The 25,297-nt window shown below is 35.4% G+C and overlaps 1 protein-coding gene across 8 annotated transcripts in view; it reads right to left on the bottom strand.

Moving 5' to 3' along the window:
• LOC108358294 (tRNA-dihydrouridine(16/17) synthase [NAD(P)(+)]-like) overlaps nucleotides 1-25,297 on the bottom strand; it is a 329,073-nt gene that overhangs the window by 38,405 nt on the left and 265,371 nt on the right. For 7 of the 8 annotated variants that reach the window (XM_017609534.1, XM_017609537.1, XM_017609530.1 and 4 more), the window contains 2 exons: nucleotides 12,724-12,883; nucleotides 12,467-12,662 (listed from right to left, as the gene is read on the bottom strand). In XM_017609534.1, coding sequence (XP_017465023.1) covers nucleotides 12,467-12,662; nucleotides 12,724-12,883 — 356 coding nt within the window. The remainder of the gene's footprint in view (nucleotides 1-12,466; nucleotides 12,663-12,723; nucleotides 12,884-25,297) is intronic. The other variant, XM_017609531.1, reaches the window with a different exon arrangement.

Genomic DNA, 25,297 nt, shown 5'->3' with positions numbered 1-25,297 from the left:
CAAAAAACATCCCCTATACACATACATCACACAACCGTCCCGCGACAGCTCCAGCAACGCACAACCTGCTGGCTCAGTAGCTAAACCACAGTATATACAGTAATAAACCTTTTCGCCGTTTTTCGCCATTTGGTCCCCGAGGAGTGCTTTTGGGTTGTGTGCAGCGCTTTCGTTTTGCGCACACGACAACACTTACTGTGGGGAATTTCGCCTCATGATTATCAAAAGTTCATTTCGATGATAAAATATACATAATAATGTGTTATTTATGAACGAAATGTAGGTTAAGTATAATATTCATCTTTAATGTATGCTGATATTCATGCTTAATGAAGAATAATATCAATAGTTAAGTACATAATTAACGCTTGTGTTTTATAAACTGGAAAGCTCAAATCGTAATTATAGAATTGAATGGAGCTTTCTTAAATGTAAGTTTAAAATAAAAAAGTCCATTTTAGGATTATATTTTTATGTGAATTTGTCAAAGAAATTTCTAAATTCCGAATATATTTAAGTCGTTATTTAAAAAAAAAAACAAGGTTTGTATAGCTATACAGACCCTAATGCCTGCCAGCGCATTCGCCCAGACAGTCCATTAAGCACACCCAAGTTTGAGTGATCTACAAGCGTTTACAGCATTTAACAGTTCATTATCATGTACGGTGTAATATAACAAATTATACACTGAACTATGATAATCTGTACTAGTATCTATAATAATAGACAATAATTTGCTTTTACACAGTCATGACTTGTGCTACTCTGCCATAGTACGGTTGTTGCTCCCTTTCATACCACATTAATTTTGTATACAACTCTGAATCAAGAAAATTCATGCTCCTTCTCATTATCAACCCTGATCAGATTTTACACCCGAGGAGTACTCAGAAAGGTTTATTACTGTATATACTGTGGCTAAACTTCGACTGGCAAGCAAAGCAAATAAATTTTTTCTTGCTGTACAAAAAAGCTTTTTACTGTAAAGCTAATAAAAAGTTTTTTAGGAAGTAATAGTTATTGGTTTTAAAAAAATTTTTTTGTATAGGAGGCCCCCCTAAATTTCGTTCTGGCTACGCCCATGCTAATGTACATACATATGGACACTTTGCGACACTTGATTACCCTCACATTTTCTGAATATTTTCCATTTTAGAAGGGTTTCGAAAAAATTTCGTACATGGTAAGACAGCGATTATCAGTAATCATATTTTTTAGTGCCAGTATTAAAAAAAATCATAACGGTAAGCAACAAAAGTCGATTGCATGGTGTTTTTCGACTCACAAGTGCGACACTTGTTTGGCATTTTTTTTTTATTAATATTTAGTTGGACCTTCATCCATTCGTATAAGTTCAACAAGCTTTTTTGGTCGAAAATTATATATATTTTGAATGTAATTATTTGGTATTGAAATTAATGCAGTATCTATCTATTGTATCGATAAGTGCTGATCTGGAGTGGTACTGTGTCCCTTCGGCATACATTTTTCGCGACAACCATCCCCACACATTTTCAATGAAGTTCAAGTCTGGGGACATCGCTGGCCATTCAAGTACATGAATATGTTTTTTTCGCTAAACCATTATTCAACCCTTCTCGCTGTGTGAATGGTAGCGTTATCCTGCTGAAAAATCCATTCTTATTTAGTTGTTGAACATTTCATCCAAGTTATTTACTTCCGTTTCCAACACCTCGATATAATTATTTGCATTTTGACGACCCTACAGAACTCTTATATTTATTGCCTCGTAATACAAAATTGCTGCCCATACCATCGCCGAACCAACTGCACTGTGTCGTGGCTCAAAAGCCTCTCCAGTGTACGAAGGAACGAGCCTACTCCAAACGCGCATATCGGTGGCGTTGAAGCAAGCATGGTTTCTTTTGCAATTTTTTACGTCTTAGATGAGGACACTGTTTTATTATTCATTAGATCGTCCGCACACTAGCCGAAACTCCTACAATTGCACCGATTTATCTGGCAGTCGCTGCAGAGTTCGACGATGCTCGCAAAATTGCTCATTGTTCCCTCAACGTGGTAGCTTTTGTCGCGCGTCCTTTCCCATATTATTTAAAAAGTTATTAATCACTCATCTATCGCGGCCAATTTTACGTGCAATTGCATGGTTGGACAGATTGCTTTCCTTTACGCCAAAGATTTTTCCTCTCTCGATCTCCGTTAAGGTTTTTCCGCGTCCCACACTATTGAAAAAACCGCTGAATTTATTATTACGCACTTTATTGTACTGTATGGCTACAATACAAAAATTATCTTACATTTTTTTCAAAGGCTACTGAGAAGCAACTGAAGTGCAGGTAATCAAGTGTCGCGCTTGCAGGTTCGTAAAATAGGAGAAGATACTATTTGCCTTTAACCTGAGCAGATATTTAGATTGTGGCCACAGAAAAATTGGGGTGTGCTATTTGCCATTTACGCGTATACGATTTGTTTTATGGATGCCAACCAAATAAAAATAATCTTGAAAATTTAAGTGGGGGTAATCAACTGTACATACATCATATATCGTTACCTTAATATAGAAAGGCCCTAACTCATTTTCTTTTAAAATCCAGTACAAATGTCTGCTGATAACTCACTAAGCACATACTGGATTTTAAAGATATTTACTACAGCATATAAATTCGCAGAAAAAGGACTTCATTTTCTATGGAGTTTTTTATTACTCCGTAAAGAAACAAAATTTTTAGATGGGCCCTTTCTATTTAAGGAAAGGATATGTAGTTCAGAAAAGAACAATTTTTATAAGTTAGGTACACTTAACAACAAAATCAAAAGGTTTACAAAAACTTCATTATTTTATTAAAAGAAAAATATAGTATGCAAAATCTAAAGTTACATGCAGCGCTCTTTAAAGGCTTTAAAAGAGCATTAACGGAGCTCTTATTTGAAACGCTCACCAAGGGCTTTATTACGAGCAGCAAAAGAGCACTTCTTTCTAATGACACACAATGTTAAAATACAATGAAGTGTGGTGAAATGAAGAAGGGAGCGCTTACTGCTGAATATGAAGCGCTCCAGTAACACTCCACCGACTTGACGAATGTAATTTTTTTTAGCGTTTATATGGGAAGTGGACGCAATTTTGTCGGATGCGAGCATATTTACCAACATTTTAGTGCTTATCTAAGCGCTTAAAATGGATTTTTTCTTGCTTATTTTCTTTGGCCCTGCTAATAAGTTTGTGGATATTTAGCTGTTTTTCTTTGATTGATAAGTGCAAAACATCAAGTGAACCAATAACACTGTAAGGAAAATTTAAAGTTTTGAAAGTACACAAAAATACGCCGAAACACGTAAGCTTAATTTTGGGTCGTACACTACGGCCCTGTATACCGTTTTTCTAGCTCAGGTCATTTTCGCAAGATGTTTGCATTTTAAGTTCACATCTATACATATAATAAAATTGTAACAGGTCGATGTCTGTACATTATAGATATAAAAGAAAAATTAATGTGGGTGGTCTTTATTAGAGCACAAGAAATAAAATCAACCATTTTTAGAATTTTTGTCTGTCTGTCTGTCTGTCTGTATGTTTGCACGCGCATCACTCGAAAACGAATGCATGGAATTGAATGCAGTTTTCACCGATGTATTGCTAGAGGTCTAACTTAAAATATAGAAAGAAAAAAATTAAAGAGTTGCCTCCTGTTTGTAAATTGCAGTTTAAGTAAATTGATAAGAAAAAGTGAATATTGCAATATGGGCGTCAAAAGAAAGAGACTTAAGAAGGCTTACAGCCAAAAATATTTTTTTAGAGTAGCCACCTGCGTGAAAATTTTAATTTAATTTAATTTATAAGATAAATTGAATATTGCAATATGGGCGTCAAAAGAAAGAGACTTAAGAAGGCTTACAGCCAAAAATATTTTTTTAGAGTAGCCACCTGCGTGAAAATTTTAATTTAATTTAATTTATAAGATAAATTGAATATTGCAATATGGGTATCAAACTGAAGAGGTTAAGGAAATCTTACTGCCGAAAATATTTTGAGGAGGGTTGCCACCGGTTTGAAAAATTTGATTGTATTAAATTTATAAAATAAATGAAATCTATATTTATACTTATAATAAAATTGTAACTGGCCGATGTCTGTGCCTTATAGATATTAAAGAAAAATTAATATGGTGGGTTTTTATTAGAGCTACAGAAGCTAAGTAAACAGGCGACAGGTAACAAGATCAACGGTAATAAGGTCAAGTGACTTTATTTCCCACCCTGGTGCGAACTAAAGTCAATTGGCATTATTACCTCTTAAAAAGCGAAATAAAGTAAAAAAAAAAATGGAAATAAAGTCATTGACGCTATTTCCTCATTCAAATGGAAATAGTGTCAACAATGCTTAAAGTATGTCGATTCATAGAAAAAAATGTTGTTCTTACAATAAACATTGCCCCGTAAGTGTTGTTTTTTAATACGTGAAAAAGGTTATTGCCAAATCCTCAGTGTGGTGCTATTAATCCACACACAATCATGATCTACCACCAATTGATTTTATTAAAAAATTTAAAACTACGAATATAGTAAAAACACGATGCGAAAAAACAAACGCAAAACGCAGCTGGAATACGAGAAATATTTGAAGAAAGAGTATAGAAATGATCCAGAACTTGCAAAACATGTTTCGTTTCCACACAAGTAAAGCGAACACTATTAAATTGAAGAAACAGTCCATGTCCAAAAACCCCGGAGGAACACTGAATGAATTCTGTGTTTTAAATTAGCATATTTTGAACGAATTCGGAATGTCTCAAGGTGGAAAAGAAACCAACCTTTCTATAAAGAAACAATTATAGAAAAGCAATTTTCTTACTCTGTATTCATGTCGCCGCCAGCAATTGGTGATATCATTTAAAAGCAGTTAATGAGAACTACGACACTATTTATAAGATGGCACATTCAACAAGCCAATGTGCCAAAATGCGGATATAAACAATTATTGATTATTTAATATCGGAACCGAGATGATGTAAGTTAATTGATTGGTTTTCACACACTTTTGAAACGCAAATTATATGCTTTTTTACTGCAGACAAGTTGTTGAGAAAAAAACACAGCAGAAATCTTCCAATAACTTACAAATATAAAAATGTGAAATATCGAGGGCTTAAATTCATTAATACCTCTATCTGCATTTTGCACAAAAACTAATTTGTGATATTAGGAACCATCTGGGACGTATTACCTGTCATCACTGATATATTACTTCCGATTTCCAATTTATAATAGTGTAAATTATTCTGTCAAGCGTTATATAACGTAGCATTAATATCACCGATGACAGTTAAATCGTAGGTAGATATGTAGCGTGACGCCGTGGCGCGCGGACGCAGGCCGTCGCGAAGCTAAGCAAATTTAATGTTTGAAAGAGCAATAATGTCAATGGATTTTATTTCGATTTTGAAAAGGTAATAATGTCAATTGACTTTAATTCGCACCAGGGTGGGAAATAAAGTCAATTGACCCTATTTCCGTTGATCTTATTACCTGCCACCAAGTAAACAATTTTTAAAATTTTTGACTCTCTGTTTGTCTGTATATTTGTACGCGCATCACTCGAAAACTAATGCATGGAATTGAATGCAATTTTCACCGATGTATCGCTAGAGGTCTAACTTACAATATAGAAGAAAAAATTAGAGAGTTGCCACCTGTGTTTAAAATTGCAGTTTGGGCCAATATGGCTGTCAAAAGAAAGAGGTTTACAAAGGCTTACAGCTGAAAATATTTTTGTGGAAGGTTGCCACCTATTTGAAAACTTTAATTTAATTCAATTTATAACATGAATTAAATATTGCAATATTGGCATCAAACTAAAGAGGCTAGGAAATATTAATGGCGAAAATATTTTTTGGGGATTTTCCAACTGCTTGAAAAATTGTATTCATTTAAATTTGTAAAATAAATGAAATATTACAATACGGACATTAAACTAAAGAGGATTAAGACGGTTACTTTTTAAAATATTTTTGGAGCGAGTTGCCACCTATTTGAAGATGGCGCGAGAGTGTCGAAACGCGTAGGAGGGACAAGGGAAAAATATAAGCAGCAAACAAAATTCATAGGAATTCGGCCCATACAAAGATAATTATTAACATCGGTGAGCAAACCCGAGAAAACAACTAAAAAGGTAAACAAAAAAAGTAAACATGAAGCAACTTTACCAACATGTAAGACTTAAATACAACGACGAGACATGCTACATAATAAAGCAATACAACAAAAACATGAAAAAATTGGCTCCCTGAAGATGACACGAGAGTGTCGAAACGCGTAGGAGGGACAAGGGAAAAATATAAGCTTTACTTTTACTCCATCGGCCGAAGCAGCTCCAACCCAGCAAACATTAATTCAGTTAATTTGATAAGATAACCTAAATGTTGCCATATGGGTGTCAAACGAAAGCATTTGAGAATAACAAAATTGCAACAGGCTGTACATAATAGGTACATAATACTANATTTTCACCGATGTATCGCTAGAGGTCTAACTTACAATATAGAAGAAAAAATTAGAGAGTTGCCACCTGTGTTTAAAATTGCAGTTTGGGCCAATATGGCTGTCAAAAGAAAGAGGTTTACAAAGGCTTACAGCTGAAAATATTTTTGTGGAAGGTTGCCACCTATTTGAAAACTTTAATTTAATTCAATTTATAACATGAATTAAATATTGCAATATTGGCATCAAACTAAAGAGGCTAGGAAATATTAATGGCGAAAATATTTTTTGGGGATTTTCCAACTGCTTGAAAAATTGTATTCATTTAAATTTGTAAAATAAATGAAATATTACAATACGGACATTAAACTAAAGAGGATTAAGACGGTTACTTTTTAAAATATTTTTGGAGCGAGTTGCCACCTATTTGAAGATGGCGCGAGAGTGTCGAAACGCGTAGGAGGGACAAGGGAAAAATATAAGCAGCAAACAAAATTCATAGGAATTCGGCCCATACAAAGATAATTATTAACATCGGTGAGCAAACCCGAGAAAACAACTAAAAAGGTAAACAAAAAAAGTAAACATGAAGCAACTTTACCAACATGTAAGACTTAAATACAACGACGAGACATGCTACATAATAAAGCAATACAACAAAAACATGAAAAAATTGGCTCCCTGAAGATGACACGAGAGTGTCGAAACGCGTAGGAGGGACAAGGGAAAAATATAAGCTTTACTTTTACTCCATCGGCCGAAGCAGCTCCAACCCAGCAAACATTAATTCAGTTAATTTGATAAGATAACCTAAATGTTGCCATATGGGTGTCAAACGAAAGCATTTGAGAATAACAAAATTGCAACAGGCTGTACATAATAGGTACATAATACTAATAATAGCTGTAACATAATAATGTAGCTGCAATAATAGCTGTGATAATAGGTAAGGTAATAGCTGTAAGGTAACAGCTGTAGATAATAGATGTTAAAGAAAAATTAATAGATCAACAGAAGCCAAACCTAAATTTTTTATAATTTTGGTCTGTCTGTCTGTATATTTGTAAGAGCATCACGCAAAAACTAATGTATGGAATTAAATGTAGTTTTCACTTATGTACATATCGCTAGAGCTCTAATTGAAAATATAGAATCCATATTTTTTTGTTTTAGTTTATCGCCGATCATTATTTATATGTAGGTATTTGAATCTATTAACTTTTGCNATTAATGGCGAAAATATTTTTTGGGGATTTTCCAACTGCTTGAAAAATTGTATTCATTTAAATTTGTAAAATAAATGAAATATTACAATACGGACATTAAACTAAAGAGGATTAAGACGGTTACTTTTTAAAATATTTTTGGAGCGAGTTGCCACCTATTTGAAGATGGCGCGAGAGTGTCGAAACGCGTAGGAGGGACAAGGGAAAAATATAAGCAGCAAACAAAATTCATAGGAATTCGGCCCATACAAAGATAATTATTAACATCGGTGAGCAAACCCGAGAAAACAACTAAAAAGGTAAACAAAAAAAGTAAACATGAAGCAACTTTACCAACATGTAAGACTTAAATACAACGACGAGACATGCTACATAATAAAGCAATACAACAAAAACATGAAAAAATTGGCTCCCTGAAGATGACACGAGAGTGTCGAAACGCGTAGGAGGGACAAGGGAAAAATATAAGCTTTACTTTTACTCCATCGGCCGAAGCAGCTCCAACCCAGCAAACATTAATTCAGTTAATTTGATAAGATAACCTAAATGTTGCCATATGGGTGTCAAACGAAAGCATTTGAGAATAACAAAATTGCAACAGGCTGTACATAATAGGTACATAATACTAATAATAGCTGTAACATAATAATGTAGCTGCAATAATAGCTGTGATAATAGGTAAGGTAATAGCTGTAAGGTAACAGCTGTAGATAATAGATGTTAAAGAAAAATTAATAGATCAACAGAAGCCAAACCTAAATTTTTTATAATTTTGGTCTGTCTGTCTGTATATTTGTAAGAGCATCACGCAAAAACTAATGTATGGAATTAAATGTAGTTTTCACTTATGTACATATCGCTAGAGCTCTAATTGAAAATATAGAATCCATATTTTTTTGTTTTAGTTTATCGCCGATCATTATTTATATGTAGGTATTTGAATCTATTAACTTTTGCCAGTGCGTTGTTGTTTATATTTTGAGTTAGCAATGGACTGCTCTCAAAATTTCGCCTTGATATAACCACAAACTTAATTTTATTGACATTCAATTCAGTGTGTTCAAGCATAACCAATCGCAATTTTTTAGAACTTCTGTGTGGAAGGGTTTTCGCTAAAAAAAAATCAAAACTTTTGTTGTTGCTGCCAAAAAATTATGGAGACGTCACGCTTTACAATTTCATACAGTTTTCTGTAGAATGTATTTCACTAAACTACTAAACGGCTGCACCGATTTGATTCATATTTGGAACATATACCAGCACCTTGAAAATAAATATTCCGACCAAAAATTTACTCGGTATGTAGCTCGGGATATTCCTAAAATTCTTATACAGACTAAAACGTAAAAACCCAATATATCTCTAAAACCAATTACGCTGGGGAACTGAAACTTAGCACTGATGCATTGGAAAAGGGGGCGTGGCACCTTCCATACAAACTGAACTTTTCATAAAGCTTATCTCTGGAACCACTTACGCTAACGTCCTGAAATTCGACACAGCTACATAAATTTTCAATACCGTACTTATGGCGAAAAGTGGTAATTATTGGAAAGGCTGCATCGATATACATTTACGTAAACGTGCAAGTATCATTCGATTGGGAGCCATTTTTTTCTAGATTTCTAAATCCCATTGAACTATTGTAACTTTGTTTTTAATTTTTAGTAAAATGTAAAATTTATGTGAAAATTTTGGAGAATTTTTTAAAATTTTGCACAAAGAATGGAGCTTTGACTTTTCGAGTTTCGTTATAGACTGTCCTATCTACATACCTATTTGCATAATAGGATAGCCGTTTTCGTTGTTCGGAATAAACTCAAAAACCACTGAATAGAGTTCCGTCAGATTGTCGGAGGTTATCTTACATATATGGTCCTCTTATATGCTACTAGAAAACTCTCTAGGTGGTGCTGCAGTAGAGTTATTTATAAAAATCGTATTTATTAACTGATTTCTATCAAATTATAAATGTGAGCTATGTACCTGTATGATGAAAAATTCTTTTGAAAAAAATGTACCCCATGAGTGCCGCTGGAGTCGACGTTGAAATTCATAACACGTACTCATTTTATGGTAAGCAATGGTTTTGCAGAAAATGGACCCCATGGATGGCGCTGCAGCCGAAATGTATAGAAACCCCGTGTGGTTGGTCTGCTTTGACCCTATGTTTAAGTTATACGAATTTAGTTTTCACATGTCTAAACGAAGGATGGGGTTAAGTTTGTCTGACGCCCTCATGCATGATCATGCGATCTTGCATCTACCTAGAAATCAGTTCATAAATATTACCACGAATTGTAAAAGTTTCGAATTAACAAGGAAAGATCACCGTAGGTATATCAATTTCTTCATTTGAAAGATATTCAAGAGATCACACGACTCATTTAGCCAATGTACCGGAAAATTTTTCAGCCTGTGGGACAGCGAGGATTCTTGGCCCTCCTATAACAGAAAACGCACTTCTGTGCTCTTTAGTTTCCTTATAAGAACTTTTATTGGCATAAGTATCGCACCAATGTTGTATTTGCAAGATCATAGAAAAAGATTACGCATGCTTGGCAGAGATCTCACAGGTAGAAATAAGACCATCAGTAAAGCTCCTGACACCGAAAGTGATTAGTATTCCATATGGTATCACATCGTTTCTATTATTGGCCGATGTGTGACGAGCATACTGCGCTTTAGTGGTGTCAACTTAAACCAGAAATTTTGACTTTACGGACTATTTTTGCGTTTAACCGCTCTTTTGCATTGGCCAACGCAAAATTTCTTATTGGGCGCCGCGAGGCAAGCGGGCATTGGCTAGTATTTCATAAAAAAGAAATTATTAAGCATTCATTAGACTATTTACATCTTTATTTATCAGCCACTATTCTTAGTGGATAGCTTCAAGATCTTGCAAAAGAAAAGGCTTTAACACCAACTCAAACTTAAAATCCAAATAACTTGCGAAAATTGCCTGATCTAGGAAAGTGGGCCCAAAATAAAGTTTACGTTTTTCGACGTATTTTTGTATAATTTCAAAACTTAAAATTTTCCTTACAATGTTATTGGTTCACTTGATGTTTTGCACTTATCAATCAAAGAAAAACAGCTAAATATTTACATACTTATTAGCAGGGCCGAAGAAAATAAGCAAGAAAAAATCCCTTTTAAGCGCTTATATAAGCACTAAAACATTGGTAAATATGCTTGCAAATATGCTCGCAAAACAACAAAATTTAAGCACAGTTTAATGTTTTGTTTTTTATTCATTTAATTTCAAGGACTACTTTGTATTTTCAAATAAAAGAGATATGCGCTGGTCGTTTTAAACTTTTTAAATAATCGTTATTCTCCATTTCAGATAAATTATTTTTAATGTTTTCAATAACACCAATGCCTTCCCGTAGAGACAAAACATTGGTTTTAAATTTGTGTATCCAAGCAGAAATGCAACTAAAGTTACGGTTGAATTAAAACCAAATCTGTTTTTATGTTATTATTTGTAAACATTTCTTTAGTTAACCCAATAAAACAACGCCAAAGAAATGTTGAAGAAAAATTTATTGAGCCAAATTTTCTTAAGCAGTAAGAAGTTCTGAAGAATTTTGCTACACTTTTTACTATGGTTGGCTAAGGTTTTTTTGCGAAGACTATAAGGCACCCTTGTTTTCAACATAAATATATGCCCGTTCCAATATTTCGCAAGGAAAAAGTGAGACAGCCGGCTCTAAAATATCAGATGTCGAACCTCCTTGGGCACTACTATTCACACACACGAAATAATAGCAATTTATTTCTTGACCGTTTTCTTAAAAGGGCCGTACATATACATTGAAATAAGCAAAATAAGCATCATCCTAAAAATTAAGCTTGGAAACCCTGAAGAGGCAATTCCAAGTAGAGATGGGCACGGGCCTAAATTTTCAGGCCCAGCCTGGCACGAGTGCAAAATCAGCTGTCAAAACACGCACGAGCCCGCACGTTAAGAATTTCAGTGGGGCCCGGCCCGGCCCGACACGACGGGACACGTCCCAGCCCGGAAATAAAGAGCCAACTTTTATTGCATGTATACATATTTTAAAGTTTGTATATATGTATGTATATTTACTTAAGCGAATCAATTTTTCACACCCAAGATTTTTATAATACATTTTCTGGGAAGTAGAAAAAGTGGAAGGTATTTTATGTACAGATATGTAAACAAAACTACTAAGTATCTTATTTTATCTATAGGTTTCCAAATATTTCTTTTTTGTTTTTCTCTTATCAAAAGAGTTTTAAAAACTATATATTTTTGTATAAAAACAAAAGCTTATCCAAATTTGTAGTATTAGCAAAGGGCTTTTTCGTGCTAATTCGTGCTTTTATGAAATTTTAATTTTACTGAACGCCCATGCACATGACAGCAAATATTCCGGCCCGTACCCGCGGGCTTACGCAGGGGCCCACCGTGCCCCTGCCAAAATCCCGGCTCGTGCCCATCTCTAATTCCAAGCAAAAGCTTAAACTTCACGGACCTGCTTATTAGTTAAAATTTGAATTTTTAAATTTCTTCCTTCTCTTCTGGAAGTTTGACAGTTTTCACAAACTTAGGGCTAATGAGAAGCAAAAAATTCTTTCTCAAAGTGGCTCTCAACAGCATTTTCGGGCACCCGCGGGCGTCCGCGGGCGAGCAAAAGTACAGACTTAATCTGCTGCTGGATTGGCCAAATCTGACACTGTGCGCCCCACAATAAAAAAACGCATAATTTTTACTATATGTATTGTAAAGTTTTGAGTTAAACATGCAATACCTCACTTCTTTTATATAAGTCCAATCAGCGATCCCAGTTAGCGGCCCCTTTTGCTCTCGTGTTCGTCCATGTACAGTAAGCAGTTGGCAACCTGAGGCCTCGAGCATTTTTGCGTACTCGATAGTTCGTTTGCGGTCTTCGAACACACGAATTTTGCATGTGACTGGCACAGAGAGCCTCTTATGCAATGTGTTGACTAAAAAATAGCATACACGTTCTTACATAATTCGCAAAAGCGGAAACTAACCAATACTCACCAATTTCAGTAATTAGCTCCCAATCGTCCTGCAGAAATGCACCATAGTGTCCACGCTTTGCTATTGCTTGCGGGCATCCCAAGTTTATGTCAACCGCATCGCAGTGTTCTTGTGCTAAGAGTGCAGCATCCAGCAGCGTTTCTGCGTCGTTACCGCAGAACTGTAAATGATATGATAAGCGTGTTGGATAAAAAGTGTAGTTTGCTTTAAACTTCATCCGTATCTAATTTTTTCAAACGATTTCGGCCTCACAGTGTCATGTTGACACTGCATATAAAAAGCATTGTTTTAATGTGAAATTAATTATATGTACAATATTTGTTTTGGGGAAAGATGTGTAAGTATTTATTGAGGAAGCACTTAAAGAATGTTCACGTTAACGTAATTTACGGCTCATTTGTAATTTATAAGCAAATCATGCTGAAATCAAGTAATTTCGACCTGTTAAATTTGTCAGTAAATAAAATAGAAATGAGATAATTTATGGTAAATCAAGAACCAAATGAAGAAAAAAAGATTTTTCATTTATTTTAGCATCCACTGTTGAGGAAATCAAAAAAAAAAAATCGGAAAGGTATGCAACCTTTTTTTTGAAATCAAGTACAAACCCCGCACTCGTACGTAAACGTGCTAAATACATATCTATAGAAATTATGAATGAAAATCTGAACGTACATGATTTGTGTGAAGTAATTTGATCGAAACGAGGTAATTTATGCTGTGAACATAGTTTTAAGGGGTTGGTAAAATAAGAAGGATATATAAATTTTAACTATGATTTGCACAGTTTTAACTACGGTTGCCAGACGTACTGATTTCATCAGTACAGTACTGATTTTTCAAGTCTTGCACTGATTTTATTAATTTCTTCAATCAGTACGCTAATGTCCTGATTTTTCAAAATGTGTACTGATTTGTACTGAATTTTCAATTCAAACAAAATATTTTAGGATTTACTTAAGGTTTTTACATAATGTTGGAGCTTCCTTAAAGTGTACTGTAAAAAGTAAGAAAAAAATGATTTAATTATAGTTGACATGTTTTAGATAATGTTTGATATGCCCAAGAAATTAATACAACAAAAATAGCAATAGTTTTATGGGCATATCGCTGGGTCGTTTCGTACCAGTTGCGATAATATGACAGAGCTTAAATTATTTAAAAAGAAGGCTGACGTTTTTTTTCGAGTGTTTTTAGTTATCTCGAAAATATCTTTCAGTTTAATAGCAGTAAATTTGAATATTCGAATGGCTTTGGCCTATAACTTAAGCTGCCTTTAGATGAGGCGATTTTTTGGGAGGCGCTAATCGCCTGCAAAAGTTGACTTTCTGTCTACTTTGAGGCAAGCGATTTTTGAATCGCCATTTACACGAGCGTTTTTTCTTGAGCAATGTTGAATCGCCTAAAAATTCGCCTCATGTAAATTCAGCTTTAAAATCCTTTCTTCTCAATTTCCTGACATTGTAAAAGTGTTTTGCATACAAGATATAGAGTTTTTAGCACATTCTTATACTTTCCATGAGGAAATACAGAGGAAATCCTTAAAAAGTGGTACTTTTAAACAGTTTGAAGAAATATTTAATTTAGGTTTTTTTTCAATACCACACTCAAACGAAGCAACTGAGAGGATCTTAAGTATAAGGTTTGCTTCCTTGCGCAAAGGGAGAAACCGGCTTCTAATTAAAATTTTTGAAACTGAACTTCAAATTAAAAGTAACTTTAAAATTAAATGTATAGAATTCTTTGACTATTTAAACATTGAAAATGGAAATGATCTCATTATTTCTATTCAAAAATGTCATAAATATAAAATAATTTATTGGCTACTGTGTACAATAGGGTGGTCCAAAAACAGTGAATTCGGAATTGTAATGCTCTCACCCCCTATATCTATATCGAAAAAAGTATACCCCTATTTTTTATTTTGAAATCAAAAAATATTTAGAGGTCGCTCAAAGCGTTCGAAGTTTTCCATGTATTTTAATATAAAAAAAAAACTTTTCGTAGAAATGATATATGATTCTTGAAAATCAATATTTTTCGATCGAAAAACTCTAGTTGTCTGCAGGAGACTTTCAATAATTGTTTATTTAACCATTTTTTATTGGTCCTCCCAATGCATTTTTTTGGGTGTTTGGCGGACCTATAAATTATAGTTGCTATGAAAAAATGGCTAAACAAACAATTGGGTATGCCTGCAGATAAACAGAGTTTTCCGATATAAAAATATTGATTTTTAAGTATTGTATACAATTTCTACGAAAAGTTGTTTTCTCCCATATAAAATACATGGAAATCTTTGGGCGCTTTGAGCGACCTCTAAATATTTTTTGATTTCAAAATAAAAAAACAGGGGTACACTTTTTTCGGTATAGAACAATCCTAGGGGGTGAGAGCATAAAAATTCCGACTTTACTTCTTCACATGCATTTTTGGACCACCCTAGTGTACAATGATGTGTACACTCATCTTAAAATGAATAACATTTTATTTTTTATGAACTATATTTTAATTATATACCAAAATATTGTGTACTGAAAAGTACTGATTTTTTTAGCACGTAAAAGTCTAACGTACTGATTTCCCGCATAAAAAATCTGGCAACCCTAGTTTTAACACATATTGAAACGATGCTGTGGGCAACCATTTGTAGCAGCCAGGGTAGACAAAAACTCCGAGTTCAGGCGAGTGAGGAAACTCCTACTCAATGCCTCGCAGGCAACGAGGCGCTCGCAGCTCGTACCCGCAGCATCAATGAGGGTGAGGCACGAGAAATTCGATGATGAAGCCGTGCGTATATTAGTCCTCAAACAATAATAAAAAAAAATATTGCAAACTTTCAAGGATATTTAAGCACAAAATGTGTAAAGGACATTTTCCATACCCATTCGTCCTTATGCACCAAAAAATGCATTCTGTTATAAGTAATTCTACAGAATTTTATCTTTTATATGATACCCTTATTGTTATCCTACATTACATCGATTTTTTTAAATAATCATATTCTTTAAATTTCAAAGGCATTTAAAAAAAATCCTGACGTCGGAGAGAAAAACTAAGTACGCAGTTTTACATTTATACATATGTACATATGCATGTATGTATTTATGTACATGGCATGGATTTTGTATTTACAGAGAAAAATGAGTAAAGAGGATAGTATAATCGTTTATGCGCCAGAAATAAAAAATAACTAAGCAATTTTTAGCACCGCCAAAATAGTTTGCATCAATTAATGTGGTACTTGTAGCAGTTATGGTGTATACCTGAACGAAATATGTATAATACTTGGTAAAAAAATGTATTTGTGGATTGTTTTCAAGGACATACATATGTATATGGGTGTTTCCATGAAAATGTCAACCAGGACTGAAAAAATAAAAACAACTGAAAAGGGTTTTTAAGACGAATTAATAAGAGAAAAATACTCGAATTTTTATATTGTAGAAGTATTTCAGCTTATTGGAATTTTAAAACTCAAAAATGGAAGAGTAAAACTGAATGTCTCTTCGACTCAGTTTTCTCTACTGAAATAACTATTTTCTCTTTCCTATTAACTAAATTAAGAGATTTGAAACATTACAATTACATCTTAAAATCAAATTTGCAATAACAACTAACTATAAAAATGAGAAAAAGGAGAAGTTAGAGCTCGAATAACGGTAATTTTTTGATTATTCGTGTTTCCATGAAAATATAAACCGAAAATGCAAGCAAATGAATTCAAACGGCTTTATAACTTTAAATTTCGTATTCAGATGGCGGAAAAAGGTTTTGAAAACGCGAAACAGTGGAGAGAAGAACTGAAAAAAATTTAATTTAGTATGTGTTACTAGTAAAAATATTGTATGGGGGAAAAATCTGTCGCGTACGTTATGTCGCGTACGTTATTACATTTTTTTTAATAAAAACTAACCAGAGATAATTTCTATCAAAAAATGGAAGGATTGTAAAGGTACATTATTTAGCTTAGTTTAGGAATTTTTAAAGAAGAGAAAAACTCTCATGATTCGCAGACTTTCGCATATATGTATATGTGCCTTAAAACCACTTCTTTTTTTGTCGCGTACGTTATCACCTGGTTTTGAACGGATATTTTCCACACCAAAGTTTCGAGGCTGCTTATTTTTTTCTCAAACATAGTACCCTTTGGTTGCAACATAACCGTAGTCTTTTTTTTCTGTAACTTCTATTTCTGATAGATTTACGTTAAGCTGATGCCAGATAAAACTTTGTAGCTTTGCGTGACATTTATAACTTTGCCAGCAAAGCGCCAGACGCAAAAGGTATGCCACAATGAACGCCAAGAAAACAATGTTGTACCGATTTTTTACTCATCAAAGTTGCTGTGGATTTTAATTATTTTGATTTAAAATTATCAGCAATGTACTTAAGTTTTATGTTTCTGCATGAAAACCCGAATTTCGACGAAACAAAATAAATATTAAACCGGCTGATTGTCAAAGCGCGCAAAAAGATGGGAGTTGACCATCTTTTCGCTTCGCGCTGCCGCTTCAACGATTTATGTGGCATGCTTTGTGCATTTTCATACAATTCATCTTATCTGTCAAAGCGAATCTGTCACGTAAAGCGAAGCAAAAGTTTTATGTGACATCAGCTTTACTCTATAAGCGTACGAATGTCGCGTACGGCTGTATGGAAACACCCATATGTGTATTAGTATTGGGCAGTATCGATACCAAAAGCACTCAGAACTCTATTCTCAAAAGGATCGACCGCACTCGACTTTTAAAAGTATCGATACTGAGTACTCCAAAGAACTCAGTACTCAAAAAAGAACTCGAAAGTACTCAGTACTCACAAAACAACTCGAAAGTACTCAGTACTCAAAAATACTCTGTTCTCAGGATCGATTCAATGTACTCAGTGTTTAATATAGCGGCGCTATATTAAAGGGGGATTTCGGTCTGATGGAGAATTCAAAGAGTTACGTTTTAATTCAATAGAGCGTTCAATAAATTCAATTTATATATACAATTATACAAGTGTTTATTTAACGATTTAATGTCGTTGGACAAATAGAGTTGTATATTTAGTTTCAATTATAAAGTGAATTATAGAGTACGTTGAATTTAAGCAACGAAGAGGCACCTCTGTGCGTATAGGCGTTCGCGTTAATAATAATTTCAGTTATTAAGTACATTTCAGTTCATAGCTAAATTCAATAATATTTACAAGAACAATTTTTTGGTGGATTTTTGGTTTGAGACATTTTACAAACTAGTATAATGGAATGAGTTGCCACCTCGCTCTCCGTCATCGTCGACATGCTGCCGCCCTTGCACAGGTGCAACATTTAGCAGGCGTTGCAGATCCAGCAGCGAGACGAAATTCTTTTTATTTTGTAGCGGCTAACGTCCACACACACATCGTCGTTTTGTAAGGCGTTTCGTTCCTTTATGTTGCTTTGAATTCATTGATTTTGCTGACCTTATGCGACGTTTTGGCTCACGTTTGCGTTCTACGGTGCGTTGATTTGGAAGGCGGTGAAGAAGAGTGTGGTGGCCCAATTTACAAATACGGCAGCTGTTTTTGGACGAACATGCTCCGGTGGTGTGGGAGCGGGCCAAACAGTTGGTACAGTATTTGTGTACCCGCACGGCTTCTATGCGTTCGGCTAGGGATGGAAGAATCGATACCGATTCCACTCTAGAATCGAAGATTTTCTCGAAATAATCGATTTTAGAGAACCGATTCTAAGTTTTCGGAATCGATCGAGAATCGATTCTGAGAACTTGATTCTCTTATTTTTCATACATCTTTGCATACGCATCAGTTGGGAAATTTCTGACATGATTACCATAAATTTTAATCCTTCTGCAGTGTTTGGAATTTACCCCTTCCCATAATGTTTTGAGTTATTATGACCCAATAATAGAAATTAGTAAATTTTAAGAAAAAAATATCGGCAAGTACTGTATTCTTACCGGTTCAAAGTTGCCCTCAAATACTAAGTAATAATTTGGGCCAAAATTACCCAGAAACACTGTGGGTGTATGGAAAAACTATGTTGCCTTCTAGAAAACAAAATAAAATTAAAACCCCCTTTTATTTTTTGCAAAACCATAGCAGTTTATGCATTTAACGAATAAACAACGCTGCAGCTTATTTAAAATTGCCTAACTCTGTAATTAAAGAATTTTTTCATGAAAATTTGGTCATTTTGGCCCAAACATTGCAGAAGGGTTAAGTAAGACTAATTGGCGCATACTCATAGAGATGGTATGATGAATTTATGAAAAGAAGCAATGTTAAGGAGGGGATTCAAATTTATTTACTTTCCATATCAAACAGTATCGTGAATAAATATGTGTCAATCACACATTTCTACGAAGCGTGAAAATGCTACTAAAAAGGCGCTTGTGGTTAAGTCTGGACAAACTTCTAAGTGAATTGCCCTGGTAGGGTGCGTTACGGGTTAAAGCGGCTTTTAACAAAAAAGGGCCCGCGAAGTCTACACCTGTATAATGAAAAGGTACCGACAACGTAACTCTTTCTGGAGGAAGGCTGCCATTATTTGAGAACGTACGTTTTGTTTATGAATCGTGCAGGGTTTACAGTGAAAGATACACATTTTTATGTACGATTTCAAACGTGGAACAAAGAACTCTTGTTGAGACATGCGAACCATGAGAGATTTTTCTGCATGTAGGAGGGTTGTGTGGAGGAAATTGAGGTAAAGGGTACATATTCTAGAGTTTCCTGGCAGTATGATGGGATGACGTTCATTGTAGCTCAAGCCAGAGTGCGCCAACCTACCATTTACTCGCATTAGACCAGTGCCCGCCAAACACTTTCCTGGGAAACGAACTATATTCGGCCTTTCACATGTACACAATCGGCTTCTTACACGTACACAATCCGAACGTCAACAGAAAGAGTAGAAGAGCAACAAATTTTATTTAATTGCATGCAAACAATAGGCGAAGCAGGTTCATGACGCATTATTGTTGAATAAAGTAGGTACACTGAGCAGAATGAATGAATAATCATTCAAAAATTTTATAACACAATTTTTCGTACATACACCCCTAGAAATAGGTATGCATATGGTACCAAGTCGTGCTTTTTCTTCATATTAAAATAACTTTGTGAATTATGTACTTTTTTTTAATACCAGACTAGTCCTCAATTAAAACATACAATATGTTTTGTTATTTATCTTTTGGTTTAATCGTTATTTTAAATTGTTCTTAAATGTCAAGTTTTACCTAATTTTAAAATAAATATATATTAGATACATATATTTTTATTTTATTTCTACTTGAAATCAACGAAATTTTCTTTTACTATTCAGAGTGCTCGAAGCACGTTATCTTTTTTGCTCAGAAATCCACACTTAAATTATAAAAAAATAATAATAATTTTGTACAATACATACAAAATTTTACCAACTTTTTCCTTTCTTAGGGCCGTTAACTTTCATTATATGTTTCTATGTTGTTTAGATCTAAAAAATAGCGCACAATGAAAAAACGGCAAAAATCATACCAAAGTTTTTATAAAAAGTAATACAACACAGAATTTTTTTGCGCGCATTACCACCAACACATTCTCATTTTTTGTTTCATAACTAATACATACTCATTTTAAGACTTTTCTCTTTTTGGCGGGCACTGCATTAGACCCTTTTTGTCAAGAAATGGGTTTAGCGATAACAAACTACTTTTCTTGTTGTTGGGTCGAGTGGCAGATAATTGTGAGTATTCGTCGCAATAATAACGTTTTTGGGCAGCAATAATTAGTTGGGCTTTTGCGTATTTGATTTTAGTGTGGGTTAATAAGTCTTTGTTTTGGGAAGTCTTTCGACATTTTTGAATAAAGCGAAACATGTGGGCTATGATGCGCAGGGCTTTTTCAAACGAGGAAAATTGGTCTAGTACATCTTCGGGCTTGCTAAAATGGAAAACTTTAATTTTTCTTTGCTCTGGGGGTAGAGTCCTTTGGGGTTGCGGTTGGGGCCAAGCCTTTGGGGTTTCGATAAGCCAGTCTGGTCCATGCCACCATATGGCTTTGGAGATAAGCTCTTGAGGAGGGCATCCTCGGGTTTCTAGATCTGCAGGGTTGTCAGCACTGTTTACATGTCGCCACGTAGCATTTTCTACGTTTTTTAAGATTTGGGTTATGCGATTGGCGACGTGTGTTTCCACACATAAGGGGGTTTTTTCTAACCATGCGAGAACAATAGATGAAACGCACCATAGAAATAGTTTTACATCTTTTAGGTGGAGTTTTTCCTGAACTTGGTAAGCGAGTTTGCTGACGAGGACAGCTCCACAGAGTTCCAACCGTGGTAAGCTGATAGTTTGAACTGGGGCTACTTTGCTTTTTGCCACGAGAAGTTGAGAAGTGGCTGAGTTGATACCGTCGTGGCAGCGAAGGTACAAACATGCACAATATGCGTCTTGGGACGCGTCACAAAATCCATGGAGCTCGATATTATATTTAGGTAAGTATCCTATTCATTGTGGGATTTCGAGTTTTCCTACCGATTGTAGATTTTCGACAAACGTACGCCAAGCATGAAGCGAGGTGGGTTTTGAGCACTCGTCCCAATCGGTACCTTCTTTCCAAAGGTCTTGCAAGAGGATTTTTGCTTTAACCATTATAGGCGATAGCCATCCTGCCGGGTCAAAAAGTTTAGCAACAGCAGAAAGGATCTGACGTTTTGTGGCTGAGTATGGAGTTTCGAGAGGGTTAAATGTGTACGAAAATGAGTCCGATACAGCGTTCCACTGTATTCCCAGGGTTTTTGTTGTGCTAGAGCCTTCGAGTTTTAAAAAATTTGAGTCTAAAAGATTGTTTTGGGGTATATTTTCTATTGTTTTTGAGTTGTTGGCCGTGATTTTTTTTAGAGGGAAGCCTGCTGAACCTAAAACTTGAGTGAGTTGGGTGAGTGAGTTTCGGGCCGTTTCCAGGTCATGTCCTCCAGAAAAAACATCGTCAACATATGTTTCTTTTTTAAGGATTTTCGTACAAAGTGGGAACTCGTGTGTAGAGCCGTCTGCTAGCTGGTGAAGTGTTCTGATGGCTAAAAATGGGGCACAGTTCACCCCAAAGGTAACTGTTTTCAGCTTATAATCGCTTATTGGGTTTCCAGGGTACTTTCGGAATACGATTCGCTGAAAGTTTTGGTCTTTTTCGTTAACCCATATCTGGCGATACATTTTTTCAATATCGCCGTTAAATACATACTTGTATAATCTCCAGTTGATTATCAACATTGTGAGATCAGTTTGGAGAGTGGGACCGGTGTAAAGAACGTCATTGAGCGAGTTTCCGGAGCTGGTAGCTTTGGAGGCATTGAAAACTACTCGCACTTTAGTGGTTTTGCTTTCGGGTCGTAAAACCGCGTGATGGGGAAGGTAAAATGAGTAGTACTTTCCACTTTTAACTACTTCATGAGAGGTTGTGGGCTCCATGTGGTTAATTGTCCTAATGTAATAATATGTCCTAATGTCCTCCTTTTTTGCCAGATTTCGCTCCATACTGAGAAACTGGCACATACTGGAGTATCGAGAGTGTCCTAAAGTGTCCGGGAATTGGTTTTTGAATGGTAGCCGAACTTCGTATCGGCCATCTGCTCGTCTGATTGTAGTGGTCCTGTATAACTTCTCACAGATTTCATCTTCTTCCGAGAGTTGAGGCGGGTCCGAGAGGTTTTCTTGTTCCCAGAACTTCTTTAGGAGATCGCTTAGGCAGTCTCCTGTGGTTTCTTCGACTCGTGTCGAAAATGATGTGACTTGGGATTGGACTGGGCCGCTCAAAATCCATCCANCTTGGACTGGGCCGCTCAAAATCCATCCGAAAATGGGAATTTGTGCTAACAATCCACCACTCACGTTTTGTAGGCCTGGTACAAATATTTTCGGGCTAAGGTCACTTCCTATCACCAGATCTATTTTGCCTTCAGTAAAACAGGTGGGATCAGCAAGATCTAAGGAAGAGAATTGGGCAAGATTGATGTTACTCAACCTAAAGGCCGGAAGAAATTGAGTAAGTTGGGGCAGAACTATGGCATTAGTTTCAATTCTTATTCGTTTGTCCGTTGAGCATATTGTTATCAAACAAATTTGATTCGAGTTTTGCACGATTTTACCTCCCATGCCCGATATCTCATAGTGGGCNGGTCCGTTGAGCGTATTGTTATCAAACAAATTTGATTCGAGTTTTGCACGATTTTACCTCCCATGCCCGATATCTCATAGTGGGCTCTTTTCGTAGGCAGTTTTAGTAAATTTTTCACTCTGGACGAAATGAATGTTTTTTCTGAGCCGGGGTCAATTAAAGCTCGTAATTTATAAACGTCTCCCAAGTGTAAAATTGGTACAATAGCGGTTGGAAGTAGAGTTTTTTCCCTACTGCTTGAGTGATGAGCTTGAACGAATTCTTGTCNCACGTCTCCCAAGTGTAAAATGGGTACAATAGCGGTTGGAAGTAGAGTTTGAGTGGAGTTTTGGGTTGAATAATGATTTAGTGTTTAATTTAATTAGAGTGTTTAATCTCTCCAATGCTTCGTATCGAGTGGTTAGGAATGGGTTCATTTCGGACCAGAGTGGAAGATCTTTTCTCGATGAGAGAGATTGTTCCCAAAGAGCAAGGGTTTCTTCCGGGAGTTTTGAGGTGCATATATGCACTAAGAATGGGTCCCAGTTCGATACGGAAACGCTTTGAGCCCTTAAGATGGAGNTGATACGGAAACGCTTTGAGCCCTTAAGATCGAGATACAGTTATTTATTGCATTTTGCAGTTTTTGTAGGGAAGCACTATTTTCACTATTAACCGGTTGAAGAGTAAATAATACTTTAAGTTGGTTATCAACCAGAATTCTGCGATTCTCGTATCGCGACTTTAAGGCTTCCCAAGCGATATCAAAGCTTTCATCGCAGAGTGGGTATTGCTTCACTATTGTTCCCGCTTGACCCTTTGTTTTGTGCCTTAAATGGTATAACTTTTGCGCTGGGGTGAGTTTGGGGTGTTTTATGTACACAGCTGTGAACATATCTCTAAATNTTTTGTTTTGTGCCTTAAGTGGTATAACTTTTGCGCTGGGGTGAGTTTGGAGTGTTTTATGTACACAGCTGTGAACATATCTCTAAATCCTGGCCATTCTTCATATCCACCAAAGAAATCTTGGGTATCACAAGCCGGTACTTGAAGATAAACGCCAGACGACTCTGCTTTATTTTCTGAGGTGGTTGGGTTATTTGGCTTTGAGCTAGGAGTTTGGGGTTTTAATATCTAATGCGTCGTTCATCTCCGCTTTGCAATGTTGGTAGCTTTGCACACATTTATCATATTTCTGCTCTACCGCTTCGCTTACATTTGAGTAGGAGTCAGAGATGCTCACAGATTGGTATGTTTCGTATACCATTTCCCAATTTTGGTCGAGCTGAGACAGTTTTACTTTAATGAGGGACTCAGTTTGGTCGGCAAGTATAGAAGTTGACCATTTAGCACAAAATACCTCCAATCTGTTGGTTTCAAAAATAAATTTTTTAAATTCTTTATCTCCTCTGGATCTCGAGCTTTCTCGCTTCTTTGATTCAGAAACCTGCTTTGNCCAGATTGGTATGTTTCGTAAAGCATTTCCCAATTTTGGTCGAGCTGAGACAGTTTTACTTTAATGAGGGATTCAGTTTGGTCGGCAAGTATAGAAGTTGACCATTTAGCACAAAATACCTCCAATCTGTTGGTTTCAAAACTAAATTTTTTAAATTCTTTATCTCCTCTGGATCTCGAGCTTTCTCGCTTCTTTGATTCAGAAACCTGCTTTGGGTCTGCTTCGAGATCTTTGTTTCCTTCCATTTTTAAAAAAGGGTTATTAAGTTAAGAGGGATGAGCATTTGGATTTTTAATAGAGCTAATTGATATATGTATGTAGAAAACAGTGAGTGTTTTAAATATATGTAGTTATGTGAGTGCGGGATGTGCTTAAAAGTATACATGTATATCAGTAAAAGAGATTTTTTTCAAGGGTTGGTGGATACCCTAATGAAGCAAGGGTGCATATATGTAGATATACATATATGTATATAATAACGGGAATTTACATGGAGTGCCTATCTCATATAGAAGGCAAAAACTTCGGTATGTAATACGTTTGCCCGGCTCTTTTCTTTATTTAGTTTTATTATTGGACTTTTATGAAAATTTTTATTTATTTATTTATTTATTTTTTTTTAAATGTGTCTAATTAAGTTGTGTGCATATGCCTACAGAGCTAATACTTCGAGACGAAAAAACAAATGTATGTATGCATTTACGTATGTGTATATGACATATGCACATATACAGGGTGTCCCAGAAGTAACGTGCCAAACTTTAGGGGATGGTAGGTGGGGGGTGAGCTCCCTGATAAACAAAAAAATTTCCAGGTAAAAGTGTCACCGTTTTTGAAATATTTACATTTTTTCGAATTTAAAAAAAAAAACGTGCGTAAATGTGTTTTCTTTAACTGCAACTACAAACCGGGCAATACTTAGTAAATTTTTTATGTAAAATACTTCCAGATAGTTGCCTCTCCATACTCAAATGCAATGTAGTTAAAATA

Source organism: Rhagoletis zephyria, unplaced genomic scaffold, assembly GCF_001687245.7.
Source record: "Rhagoletis zephyria isolate East Lansing unplaced genomic scaffold, Rhagoletis_zephyria_1.1 Rzeph_scaffold_00232, whole genome shotgun sequence".
In the NCBI taxonomy this organism is placed as follows: domain Eukaryota; kingdom Metazoa; phylum Arthropoda; class Insecta; order Diptera; family Tephritidae; genus Rhagoletis; species Rhagoletis zephyria.
The sequence above is the reverse complement of the archived record's forward strand: the minus strand, read 5'-3'. Positions and strand labels throughout refer to the sequence as shown.